The following is a 12,914-nucleotide window of genomic DNA, read 5'->3' as shown; positions in this document are numbered from 1 at the left end:
TTGGTGTCTTTTTTTAAAGTGTGCTGAACAAGATGCAGTCCCTAACAGTCTGACCTGTTTGACCTCGCTAGTCAATTAGAAAGGTACATGGTGATCAGCCCAATCTGAACAGACTGGGAATTGGAACTGTAGCTCACTAAAGGTTGCTGCTGTAAGATACAAAATGGGATGCCACCAAGAGGGACTATTGATCTAGGGGGAGGAGGGTGTTGATGAAGGATGACTGTGTTAAAAAAGGATGATAGCTGGCCTGAGAAATTGCTTGCAATATTTGAGCTTTTCCTCCAAGTGCTGTCAGCAAGATACTGAAGAAGGGAAGAGAAAGTGGGTCAGTTAACAAACACACTGATCATGTGAGATAGCAAACAACTTTCGGTATCTGATGTTAACTGAGAGTAACTACTGCTGAGGCCATATTGTTTCTTTCGTTGCCAAGTGCCTCTTGTCTTTAATGAGGATTGTGACCCCCAACTCTCCACCCAGCACAGAAACAGGTTTCAGGGAGTCACCCTCTCCCCTCTTTTCCTTATGGCTAGATGTGGGGGAGGCAGGTCTTGAACTTTTTGGACTCAAAACTCCTGTGTTGTAACGTAGGGTCACTGCATGGAAACGACTAAGTTTTATAAGCTCTTCAGGGCAGAGACAGTGTTTGTACATCATCTAGTACAGGGGTCCCCAACCTTTCAGAAGTGCTGTGCCATGTCTTCATTTATTCACTCTATTTTAAGGTTCCGCGTGCCAGTAATACATTTTAACATTTTTGGAAGGTCTCCTTCTATAAGTCTATAATATATAACTAAACTATTGTTGTATGTAAAGTAAATAAGGTTTTAAAATGTTTAAGAAGCTTCATTTAAAATTAAAATGCAGAGCCCCCTGGACCGGTGGCCAGGACCTGGGCAGTGTGAGTGCTACTGAAAATCAGCTTGTGTGCCGCCTTCAGCACACGTGCCTACTCCTGATCTAGTACAATGGGGACCCCAGTCCGTGACTGTTGGACTTCTGGGAGCTATTGAAGAAATAATAAGACCACTTTGGAATTTCAGCAAGTGCAAACTGCAGTTTTCCACATTCATAGCAGAGTTCATCCCCCACAGCTACGTTACACCTGTCTTCTGGGTGTTCATGGAGGCTGATCCCATTTTAGATCTATGGGAGACTTTCCACTGATTTCAGCGGGTAATAAATGAGGTGCATAAAGCCCCATATTGCGTGCATTTGTAGCGTTCTCAGAGACCAGGCTGAGATGATCAAAGCTGGGGAGGGGATTTGGATGCCTACTTCCCATTAATTTCATTGGGAGCTGGGCATCAAAATCCCTTTGACAAGCTCAGCTCGCAGGGCTGATTCTGCGTTCTGTTATATCAAGTTGGTGCTGTTTTGGAGGCAGTGGAATTGCAACAGCATAGAACTGGTGCCCTAAAGTAGAGATGCAGGTCCTAACTCTCTCTCTGGGACCATTTCTGGCCCCCATGAGAAATGAAAGTTGAGAGTTACTCTCACTGAAGTGTCTTTGTCAGTGTCAGGTCAAAAAAGTCTTTTGAAAGGATATGAAAAGTTTTGTGGGGACGCTTTTTTGCAAGATTAAAATTCCCATTCTGAATTTAAATTTTTCATGTGTAGGTTGTTGTGTGTTGTTTTTTTTTTTTTTTTTAAGTGCCTACCTCCCCTTTTCCTGTGGAGAACAAGGGTTAGAAAGGGAAGGAAAAAAAATTCCTGAAAGACACCCCTCCCCCTCCAAAAAAAAAATTCAAATCGAAATGAATAAATCTTGTTTTGATTTTTAAAAAAAATTCTGAAAAGTGGTTTTTCGTTTTTCTTCTATTTTTTTAATGGGGAGAGGGAGAGGACAATTGCCCCCTCCCCCCATGACAATATTTTTTTTTCAGTCAGCCTTAGCTGGAACTGCCTCCATTAAAATCAGCGAGGATGCTCTCGATTTCTGCTGGAGTAGCTCACATCTGCGCTGTGACCCTTCTATGCCATCTACCCAAATACTCATCTGAGGGCACAATCTGGCCCTATGTGAAAGAAAAAAGCCAAACCAAACCAGAGCAACATTTTTCATCGGCATTAGGCTTTCCTCCTGAGAAGAGAAGTTCCCTTTCTGAGCCAATTACAGATCTTCCAGATCCTCAGCTAGTGTAGACAGACTGAACTCCATTGATGTCAAAGGAGCTATGCCAGGTTACACCTGAGGATCTGGTTCACTTATACTCAGGGTATGGCTACACTTGAAACTTCAAAGTGCTGCCGCGGGAGCACTTTGAAGTGTGAATGTAGTCGCAGCGCCAGCGCTGGGAGAGAGCTCTCCCAGTGCTGCACGTACTCCACATCCTCATGGAGTTTAGCTTGCAGCGCTGAGAGCTGCGCTCCCAGCACTGCGACACTCTTTACACTGACGCTTTACAGCGCTGTATCTTGCGGTGCTCGAGGGTGTGTTTTTCACACCCCTGAGCGAGAAAGTTGCAGCGCTGTAAAATGCCAGTATAGCCATGGCCCTAGTCCCTTCAGTGCCTGATAGAAAGCAGCATTTAAAGTTTGCATAATTGAGCTGCTTTTTAGAAGCAGCCTTTTTATGAGTCCCACTTAAAAAGTGTATAATTAGTTCAGTTTGGTTGGCCATTCAGAGTAGCCAACAAACTAAAGAACACCGAGAACTAAACTGTACATTATGGAAGGTATAATGCAAGCAAAAAGCCTAGCGTGTGTCAGACCTGTGGCCTGAAACGTCACTTGCCTTAGTTTATTTGTATCTTCTTGTTTTCCAGTTGCCTTGACCTGAGAGGTCCCTTGAATTTTCAGTCCTGATAAATCTAGAGATGGGGTCTGCCTTTTGTTACGTATGGCTCACGTTTCCAGAAATTGCTGATCTCTGTGGAACCGCAAGAGCTGTCTCATACACTAGAGTGTGTATATTCATAACTATTCCATCAAAGTTAATGGAGTTACTCGAGCGTAAGAGGAAATTCAGGCTGAGCATAATTTATTGGAACAGTTTCTTCTACTTCTCTTATAAATATGCACGTAAAGGAGTGGATTTTAAGTCATGTCCTTTTCCACATCAATGGAAGGTGATATGATGTCCTTTTTTTTACTCTTGCCTGTTAAAGCTCTCACTTTATGCTCATAGTGTGTGAAGTAGTCAGCAGGGTGATTTATGTACTAGGTTTCCCTGTCTGACTGAGTCACTGAAGCCATAGCTTTGATTTCTGGTAGGGTTGCATCATTCTTTGGAGGTAGATGGAGTCCCATGCAGTTGCAATGTGTGTGTCATTTGAAACACGTCATTTTTAAAACAAAGCATCAGTCCGTCCAAAGTAGCACATTTGAAATTATGTCATGTGTACTTCCACATAGTTAAGAGTTTGCATGGTTAAATACAAGTAAGCAGGCTGCATGTGTATTGCTTAGCAACCTGATTTGTGAGCCCAACTAAAGTGCTTTATCTTGTAACCTTGAGTCATGCAAATAATTCTTTCTTGTGTGAATCCCACAGAGGTCAGTGGGTTTGCTCATGAGAGTGAGGCTTGCAAGACTGGGCTCAGTTTGCATGTAAATGTTCAAAAAGTTGAAGAAAACACAGACCTACAGCCCCCCAAAGCCCATACCTCCATGCTCAAAAATACAGGTGCATCATTCTGGGCTCACCCATCTGGAAGCTGCTTTGGAAAACATGAGCAGCATGTTCCATGAGTGTAGGAATTTGCACCAGTGAGCTTTGCCAAAATGTATTCCCTCCCTCCAGTGTAGCACAACCTGCTGTGCACCGGGCTGCTGCCCACCACCCCAGAGATGGCTGCATTTCCATGAGGCTGTGTGCACTGTAGTTTTGTAGAACAAAACTAGAATGTTATAGGTACCCGGCTGGAAAGAAGATTTAAATTATTAACAGGGAGGGTAATTAACCACTAGAACAATTTACAAGGGTTGTGGTGGATTCACTATCCTGGGCAATTTTAAAATCAAGATTTAATGGTTTTTTTAGAAGATCTGCTCTAGGAAACTTTCAGGGAAGTTCTCTGGCCTGTGTTACACAGATCAGATTAGATGAGTGCACTGGTCCCTTCGGGCCTTGGAGTCTGTGAAATCCACAGTATTGTTATACTTTTCATTGTCTGACTTTCTTTCAAGCCAATCCTGCAAGTTGTGTAAATATACGTACATGTTGTAGGATTTTAAAGTTAGCACCATTGCTCCATTCGTTGCTGCTGTTTTGAATCCTGCCCCAGCCCTGGCCCCCAAAGCTTGTGAAAATAACATTTACAATAATATTTTTAACAGTTCCGTAGTATACAAAACTCCAGCATCCTGGCAGGTCGCCCGGAAACTTGTGGAAAGTTAATGCTGTTGACTCTTTAAAAGGGGAGAGGTTTTTCCGCGTGACTCCTTTTGCTTGTTAAGTTCTCCAGGCCCAATATGTTGTTCTCTGCTGCTTGGAAAACAAGGAAAGTCCCAATTTTAGCAAGGTTAGTTAGGGTGGTTTTCTAACTAAGCCACATTTCGGGGGGCCCAGAGATTTCTACATTGGTTAATTACACCGTCTCAGAGTATACAATGGCTCAGTTCAGCATGGAAAAAGAGGGTAACGCTCGTCATGGAAATCTGTGGCCTGCATTCAGTGGTGCAGTAAATAGTTAGTTATTTGTGTAGTTTGAGGCCTCGGTGTAGTGCATGCCCCATCCCCACCCCCCAAGAGGAGATGGTCCCAGCCCTGAAAAGCTGCTGATCTAAATAAACAAGGGTGAATGGGAAAGTGCTGGTAAAAGAGATGCAAGTGGCACGCCATTGCAACACGCACTAGTTTGATGTAGGGCCTGATTCTGTAGTATACGGAGTTCCACCTTCTCCCGTTGGCCTCAGTGGAAATGGATGGTGCTTGTCCCCTCGTAGGAGACATCCAACCCCTTGCAAAGTCAAGCACTGGGCGTGCAAAATGGTCAAGATTCTGATGTCATCTATAGTGCAAATCCATAGTTGCTGCATCTAAGCCAGTGTACCACCATTGTGAAGTTGTTTCTGGTTTACACTGAGGACTGAATCAGTCCCTCCCATATTGCACCAGGGGCTGAAAGATGGTGGTTTACGACAACAGGGTTGCTGAAAAGCTGACCTTTCCCTGAGCTGGAGGAGGGCAGAGTTCACGTGGCTGTTGCTTTGGCGGGAGGCATTTCTCCAAGGCTGGGTTACAGGTCAGTGGTTTGTCAGGTGTGCTGTAATACAGAGATTTGCAGTGCAGGCAGCATTCACTGGGCGTCAGAACAGTGGAGTGGGAGTCAGGATGCTCCCAGGTTACACAAATGCTCTCTGACTTTGTGTAACCTGCCAGCACTTGGAAGCTCTCATGAGGGACTCAGGTGAGAGGTTTAGGGAAATGCTGTTACATTTCACTGAGATATATTGGAATAGGAGAGATGTGTAAAAGGCCACTGTAAAATAGCAATATTGTGCTGAAAAACAGGGATTGGGCACTCCACAACTGGGACAGCTAGTATGTATTGCTGGGAGTCTGACAAAAAAGCAGAATTTGCAATCCAGTTCCAAGGGCATCCATTTTCATAGTTAAAAAAAATATTGAAATAGAAAACATTAAACTCATATATGTTTGCATTGATATTTACTGCATTGCACATGGATGCTGGCTTGTTATTGTAGGGTTGCCTGTGAGAAATAAGCCGTGGGAGCTTGATGGTTTGTATTAGAGGAAAGACTATATAAAACATGCATGTAGTTTCTCAAAGTGAAAGGTCACAGGATCACATTTTCAGGCATTCATCCGTATGAGTTACTTGCATGCGCAGGTGTTGTACAAACTGCATATTTGCATGGGCAGGTGTCCAGTTGTGTGTCCAGCTGCCCATTCAGACAGATGACAATGCTGTACACGCAATTGTGGTACTTGTGTGCACCAGCTAGGTGTACAACTTCATTTCTTTGCAAACAGAAGCAAAAAAGTAGGTCAGTTTTTGCCCCTTTCCAGCTAAGAAGTGAATCCAAATCGCATTGAAGTCAGTTTGAGTCTTTCCATTGAATTCAGTGGGAGTTGGAGCAAGTCCTAAGGCAGGTCCATTTATCTGAGACCAGTTCATTATTCTCTGGTAGAGATATTACGCTTCTCCATGTCCCTCACTTACGTCTGTCTTGAAAGGTTATAGAACATACAGTTCTCGGTGGCTTTATAATCTCGGGTTCAACAGGGCTGTTGCTCAGATAGGAAGCAACAGCAGCAAAGGAATAACACATGTAGTGACACATGTAAATTTCAGAGTATTTTGCTAGTTTCTTATCTGACTCCCTTCCTGCTTATTTCTCTCCAAATAGGTTGGGTAAATATCCTAGTGCTTGGCAGCATGAAGGTCCAAAGACACAGATGTTTTTGAATGTATTATTTTTAGGTCAGATCTTGAAGTCACTCCTGTATCTTCCATGGTTCTTTTAGGAGTTGTGATTTTTATAGCTCTTTTTAATCAACTTGGTGCTCTGGGAGCTTTCAAAGCTCCTTTGTGTTACTGGTGGAGCATCTTGCCTAATAGATGATGCGTAAGGATCCAAAATAATTGTCTGTTGCCCAGCACCCAAACCTCCCATTGACTTTAATGGAAGTCAAGTATCAGAGGGGTAGCCGTGTTAATCTGGATCTGTAAAAGCAGCAAAGAGTTCTGTGGCACCTTATAGACTAACAGACATATTGGAGCGTGAGCTTTCATGGGTGGATACCTGCTTCGTCGAACCTGACAAAGCGGGTATTCACCCATGAAAGCTCACGCTCCAATATGTCTGTTAGTCTATAAGGTGCCACAGAACTCTTTGCTGGTTTTAATGGAAGTGTTGTCTGTGCGGGATTAGACCCCTGGAAAAAAACCTCTTCTGTATATTTACTGAGATGCTGATTAAATGGAAGTCTCTCTTGCATATTTTATCAAACTATCAAGGGCTAAAGCCTCTGGCCAAGATTTTTTTTTAATTTATGAAATAGGTACCTCAGGTTATGTGTCTAAATCCAGCTGCTCCCAGTGAAGTTTGGGCATGTATCAGTTGACTTCAGTGGGAGCTACCTGGGTGCTAAGTGCATCTAAAAATTAGGTGTGTAAATGGTGTTTATGGACTTAAAAGCATGGCTTTAGACACCTATGTACCTGATCTACTTCCACTTGGTCTGTGGGAAATTTGCTGTTGCCATAACCTGGAGCAGAATTTGCCCTATGGGTTCAGTCTTGCCCTCTGTAAAATTCTCAAGGCTTACTACTGTGAACAGAGATCGTCCTGTGCGTTTGTTCCAGCTCTGACCAAATGCTACATGCTGGATTTAAAAAACATCAAGCTCAGTATTTGCCTAAGAGGGTTTGGGGACAACTGGAGATGGGTGGAGAGAGAGATTAGGAGAGAGATTGGGAGAGGGAGTCTGGGACTGCTTTTAAAACAGTGTGTTCTCTCTCTGGCACAGTTTCCCTCCACATACAATCAGCTGCTCATATCCTGGCTTCCCCCTAGGAGGAGGCAACTATAATAGGGGAAGATGATCCAGTGGTTAAGCCAATAGGCTAGGACCTGGGAGACCGGAGTCCAGTTCCCTGCTCTGTCATACAGTCCTTTCCAGTCATTTAGTCTCGGTGTCTCTCAGACACACATACCTCACAGGGATGTTGTGAGGATAACCACATGAAATATGGTGAGGCGCTCTTATGCTACAATGGGTATAATAGATAGGTAGCCTACACTTGGCGGAAGAGGGTTGCTCTGAGGCCTGTGGATGAGAAGTATGTTACAAAGCGGGTAGGTATCATTATGCCCATTTTACAGATGGGGAAATGGAGACACAACAAGGTGAGTAGCTAAAGTTTGTGTACGAAGTTGAGACTATATCTCTGGGGAGAGCAGAGGAGAGGAGTCTAGACTGCTTGTCCGATTCCTATCAAAATAAATTGCCTGTTTAAACAGGGCACAAAATGGAAACCTGTTCGATAAAGATCCAATCAAATGTCTGCACCGATAGCTGGGTTGGAGTTCGCCTGTAAACTCTGTCTGTGTTATTATTGCAGGTGGACACTTGTGAGTGGAGGACGAGGCGTGAGTGTCTGTGACCAGTGGAATGGAGGCCTGATGTAAATGCAAACATGGGTAAGAAGTGGGTCCCGCTGGAGCAATTGAGCCTTTCTCTAATAGGTTACTGTGGCTTGGTCTACCTGACAAAACAGCCCAGAGCAGGAGAATCTGCAGAAATGGCTTTGATCAACATTAAATTGGTTTGTTCTCTTGCCTTCCAGTCAAGAAAAGAGTCTCAAGTGAAACGCTGGTCTTGGTGTCTTTGTGGTATCATGGGCAAGTCACTTCAGCTTTCTGTGCCTCGGTTTATAATGCAAGCTCTTGGGGCTGGAACTTCCTTGTTATATACCTGTACGACACCTAGCACAATGGAGCCCTAATGTCAGATAGGGCCTCTCGGTTCAGGGAGTTGGGCACCTGGCTCCCACTCGCTTTCAGGGGCACTAATCACTTAACTCCCTTAGTCTTCTTGGAAATCTCTGCCCTCCTTGTAGAGAAAAATCACATCATGTCCACTAAGAAGCTGCAATCTAAAATCATTGCAGGGAGCTGAGATGTAGCTAGAACGCTCAATCTTCTTGTGGCACCAATGTGTATATCTGTCTCTCTGGGCAGTCAACCATTTAGCGGCTTCCCAGGAAAAGTGAGTTTTAAGGAGAGTTTTGAATGAAGAGAGAGGAAGCAACCCTGAGCCGTGCTGTGGGCTCCTTCGCTCTGGATAAAATACTTGTTTGATGGCATTTATGGGCTTGTAACTCCAAAAACCCAAACGGGCCAAGTACAGTAAAGCTCTTTTCAAAGAGCACGCTGTTTCAGTGAAAAAGATGGAATGAGCTCTTCCTAAATGACATGTAAGCCAGTGGGCCAATTTACCAGCAAAGGCATCCAATAATACTCCGAACAGTGACAGGATTTCAGCCCCTTTTCTCCAGGGTGGTTTTATTTCTCCAAATCAAAACAGTTCAATGCAGATTAAGCACCGAAACCAGGTTCTGTCGTCTTCAAGTCACACACTCTAACGGACTTTGGGTGTCCTTCATATTTCCCAGGAGGACTGGTTCTGAGTCATATGCTCCCATCATGTGACCTCTGGAATCATTCCCTTCACCTAGGGAGGTGGGTTATACCTGGCACAGGTATGGCTAAGCTCCAGCCTCGCCAAGGTCTAGCTCACCAATGCCAAAATGATCTAACTAATGTCGGGGAGTAGAGGTCCTAGGACAGGGGTTCTCAAACTGGGGTTTGGGACCCCTCGGGGTTGTTAGGTTATTACAGGAGGGGGGGTTGTGAGCTGTCAGCCCCCACCCCAAACCCCGCTTTGCCTCTAGCATTTACAATGGTGTTAAATATATTAAAAATTGTTTTTAATGTATAAGGGAGGTGGAGGTGTCACACTCAGAGGCTTGCTATGTGAAAGGGGTCACCAGTACTAAGTTTGAGAACCACTGTCCTAGGAGATTATGATATGGCCTTTCATGTGTAAATCTTCACTGTATAATCCAGTCCAGGACAGAACTGGGAGTGATTTGAACATCATCAGGGCCGGTTGAAATTCGAAAAACGTTTTGTTTGTCTCTTCCTCTCATTTTGTCTCCTTCACTCCCTTTCTCTCCTCCCTGCCCCATTTCCCCATTGGAACAGGGAAATAAAGGGGAGGAAAGCATCAAGCCCTGCCCCTTTTTTGCTTTTTCTGTCTTTTAATCTTTGCCTTTTGTTCCCACAGGAAAAATGGGGTTGGGAGGAGGCATTAGCTTTTAAGTAAAAAATGTTAATGTGTGTGTGTGGGGGGGAAACTGAGACACACATTTTAATTTTAAAAAGATTCATGGTGTGAGGGGGAATTCAGACGTGAAAATGTTCATTCTTTGCTATATTAAAAAAAGTAGACAAAAAAATATTGACCGGCTGTAGCTGTGACTTTCTGATGATTTTTGTGTCTTAATTGGCCAGCTATTTGACTGCTTCCCCTTTAACTGGAAGCTTGAGGAGGGAAGGTGTGGGCTAACCCTGGGATTAGATTCTTCTTCCATGTGTGAATGGGCTGGGTTCCCTTTCCCTGTGGCCTTCAGCACTCCGCTGGGTGTTCCCTGCCTGCGGCTGCTTTGCTCTGTCTGCCTGGGTCTGTGCACACCTCTCACATATATGAACTTCATTGTAACATAGGTGCGCTGTCCACACAAAGGCAGTTAGAACTACCAGGCTGCAGTGGACAGAAACGCAATGTGAGCATAACTATGGTCTCAGCGGCCCAGTTGTTTGGGCGAGATGGGTACAGGATGTGCAGTATATATTACTGCCTCGCTGAGAGATTACTTTCACTGCCCCATTCATTTCCCTCTGAGAGTCGCTAGACTAAAGGTGTTCATGTGAGGATGTAGTGAAACTGCAGAGAGGGGAAGGGAAGATTAATGTTTAATCTACAGTAGTAAGTGGGTGGTTTTTAGTCTACAGCAGGTAGGGTTTAAAGAATAACTAGCAAACACATTGCATATTACCCAGGGTATGAGCATTGTGATTAGTCCCCAGCAGTGCTGCTTAACACAACCACATCTCCAAAATCTTGCCCTGGGTTTCCTTTCAATTTAAAAGAAACAGCCACCCCAGATTCCTTACAAGGAAGATTGTTAGCACAAATGAGGCATTCGCAATATGATCAATAACTCAGATTTCACCATAACCCCATTTTCCCTGGGGAGGTGCATCAAAGAAGTAGCATGGCCCTGTAAATAGAGCAGAGGATGTGAAGTCTTTTGGTTTTGCCATGTACGTACTGTGTGACCTTGGGCATGTTACTTAATGTTTGTGCCTCATTTAGCTCTGTGCTAATAATGTTTGTGAAGAATGGATAGTTGCATAGACGGCACAATAAAAATATGACATATCATTAGTTATTAACCTTTCAGAGGCATTTCAAAGAAGACAGTGTGTCCTAGCAGTTAGAGCAAGGCTTAGAGGACTTCCACTGGAAATGCACTTGTGTAACTCAGGGCAGAAATTTCTATATCCAGTTCTTGCCCCAGACAGGTCACTCAGGCGCTGATTCATCATTGCCCTATGACCCCTCCGCACCAGGTAGTGTAACCCACAGACTTCTTCTGCAGCTTTTTATTTTGTTTGTTTTCAAGCCCAAAGAGTGGGGGAGAAGTAGTGGGGAGGGCACATGATCATTAAAATGTCCATACTGGGTCAGACCAAAGGTCCATCTAGCCCAGTATCCTGTCTCTCGACAATGGCCAGTGCCAGTCCCCCCAGAAGAAATGAACAGAACAGGCAGTCATCAAGTGATCCATCCTCTCTTGCCCATTCCCAGCTTCTGGTAAACAGAGTGCTAGCAATCTGGTTCCATTCTGGTTTAGATGGAGCCCATCCTTTGTGTATAGGCTCCCCCTTTCCCAAAAGTTTCCTCAGTTCCTAATAAATCTAAATCCCTCCTCCCAACACCATTGTCTTATCCACACACTGAGACCCTGCAGTTCTGCCTGTCTAACACCCTGTGTGTGGAACTGGAAGCATTTCAGAGAATGCTACCATGGAGGTCCTGGACTCTTACCTAGTAGCCTAAATTGGCCTCCAGGACCTCTCTCCTATCCTTCCCTATGTGATTGGTACCTACATGTACCATGACCACCAGCTCCTCTCCAGCACTACACATACTTCTATCTAGATGTCTCAAGAGATCCACAACCTTCACATCATGCAGGCAGGTCACCATGCGGTTCTCCTGGTCATTGCAAACCCAGCTATCTTTGTTTCTAATGATCGAATTGCCCATTACTAATACCTGTCTCTTCCTAATAACTGGAGTTCCCTCTTCCGGAGGGATATCCTCAGTGTGAGAGGATACTACGACATCATCTGGGAAGAAGGTCCCAACTATGGGATCGTTTCCCTCTGCTCCAGTTGGATGTTCTTCCCGGAGAATTTCATCCTCCTCAACAACACAGAGGCTGTCAGACCGGGAGTGGGACCGTTCTACGGTGTCCCGGAAAGTCTCATCTATGTACCTTTTGTCCCCTGTAGTTCCTCCAGTTCAGCCACTCTGGTCTCCAAAGCCCGTACACGGTCTCTGAGAGCCAGGTAATCATACATGCTGCAAAAGTACAATAAACTGGATAGCCTCCACTCTGTTGCTGGCCTTCTGCCTGCATTCTCTTATTACTCCTGCAGCTTGCTCCTTTGTTGATGTTTTGTTTTTATCCGGGGGTGATTTTGGTCTTAAGTTTAAAGAATGTTAAGTGTATCTAGCCCCTGTCACGCTCCCTCACAAAACTCACGTTAGCTGCTCCTGTTTGCTAACTCCTCTGGTGGCTTAGGAGCCACCTTCTTAAAGCCGTGGTCTTCCTGAGTAGCCCTGGCCCTGGTTAAGGGTTAATGGGTGCTAAAGGGCCTAGGGATCAAAGCCTCCTTGAGAAGCTCAGTCTTGCCTAGGAGGCTTTAGTCTCAGCACATGGTTCCCCAAACAGACAGACCGCATGGTATATTTCAGTCAAGCAGTAAACACACGCGCACACACCCCAAAGTTAGCCCAAGGATCATGTAATCGCTCCTCCTTCACCTGGATAACTCCTTTGCAAAAGTGTCGTCCGTCCCTTCCCACCACTCCCCCGTTAATTGCACCTGCTCACTAGCTCCATGGATTTTAGTTTGACTCTTCTGTCACTGCACATGGGCTGCGCAGGGCAACTGAGTTAGAAGGTCCCAGAGACATCACAAGGAGGGGGAGTGATAGTTATTGAACATGTTTCATAGCCGTTTCTGAAGCTGTGAGGGTAGGTTTCTGTGGCGGGCAAGCAGTCTAGCACAGAGGTGGGCAAACTGCAGCCCGTGGGCCACATCCAGCCTGCAGGATCATCCTGCCCAGCTCTGACCTC

The 12,914-nt window shown here is 44.9% G+C and overlaps 1 protein-coding gene across 1 annotated transcript in view; it reads left to right on the top strand.

Annotated features, from left to right (window-relative positions):
• The window catches only part of LOC116827890 (mitogen-activated protein kinase kinase kinase 3-like), a 111,661-nt gene that overhangs the window by 18,670 nt on the left and 80,077 nt on the right, over positions 1–12,914 (top strand). The window contains exon 2 of the mRNA XM_032785735.2: positions 8,040–8,118. Coding sequence (XP_032641626.1) covers positions 8,115–8,118 — 4 coding nt within the window. The 5' untranslated portion in view covers positions 8,040–8,114. The remainder of the gene's footprint in view (positions 1–8,039; positions 8,119–12,914) is intronic.

Source organism: Chelonoidis abingdonii, chromosome 2 (assembly GCF_003597395.2).
Source record: "Chelonoidis abingdonii isolate Lonesome George chromosome 2, CheloAbing_2.0, whole genome shotgun sequence".
Lineage (NCBI taxonomy): Eukaryota > Metazoa > Chordata > Testudines > Testudinidae > Chelonoidis > Chelonoidis abingdonii.
This window is presented reverse-complemented; position numbering and strand designations above follow the sequence as displayed.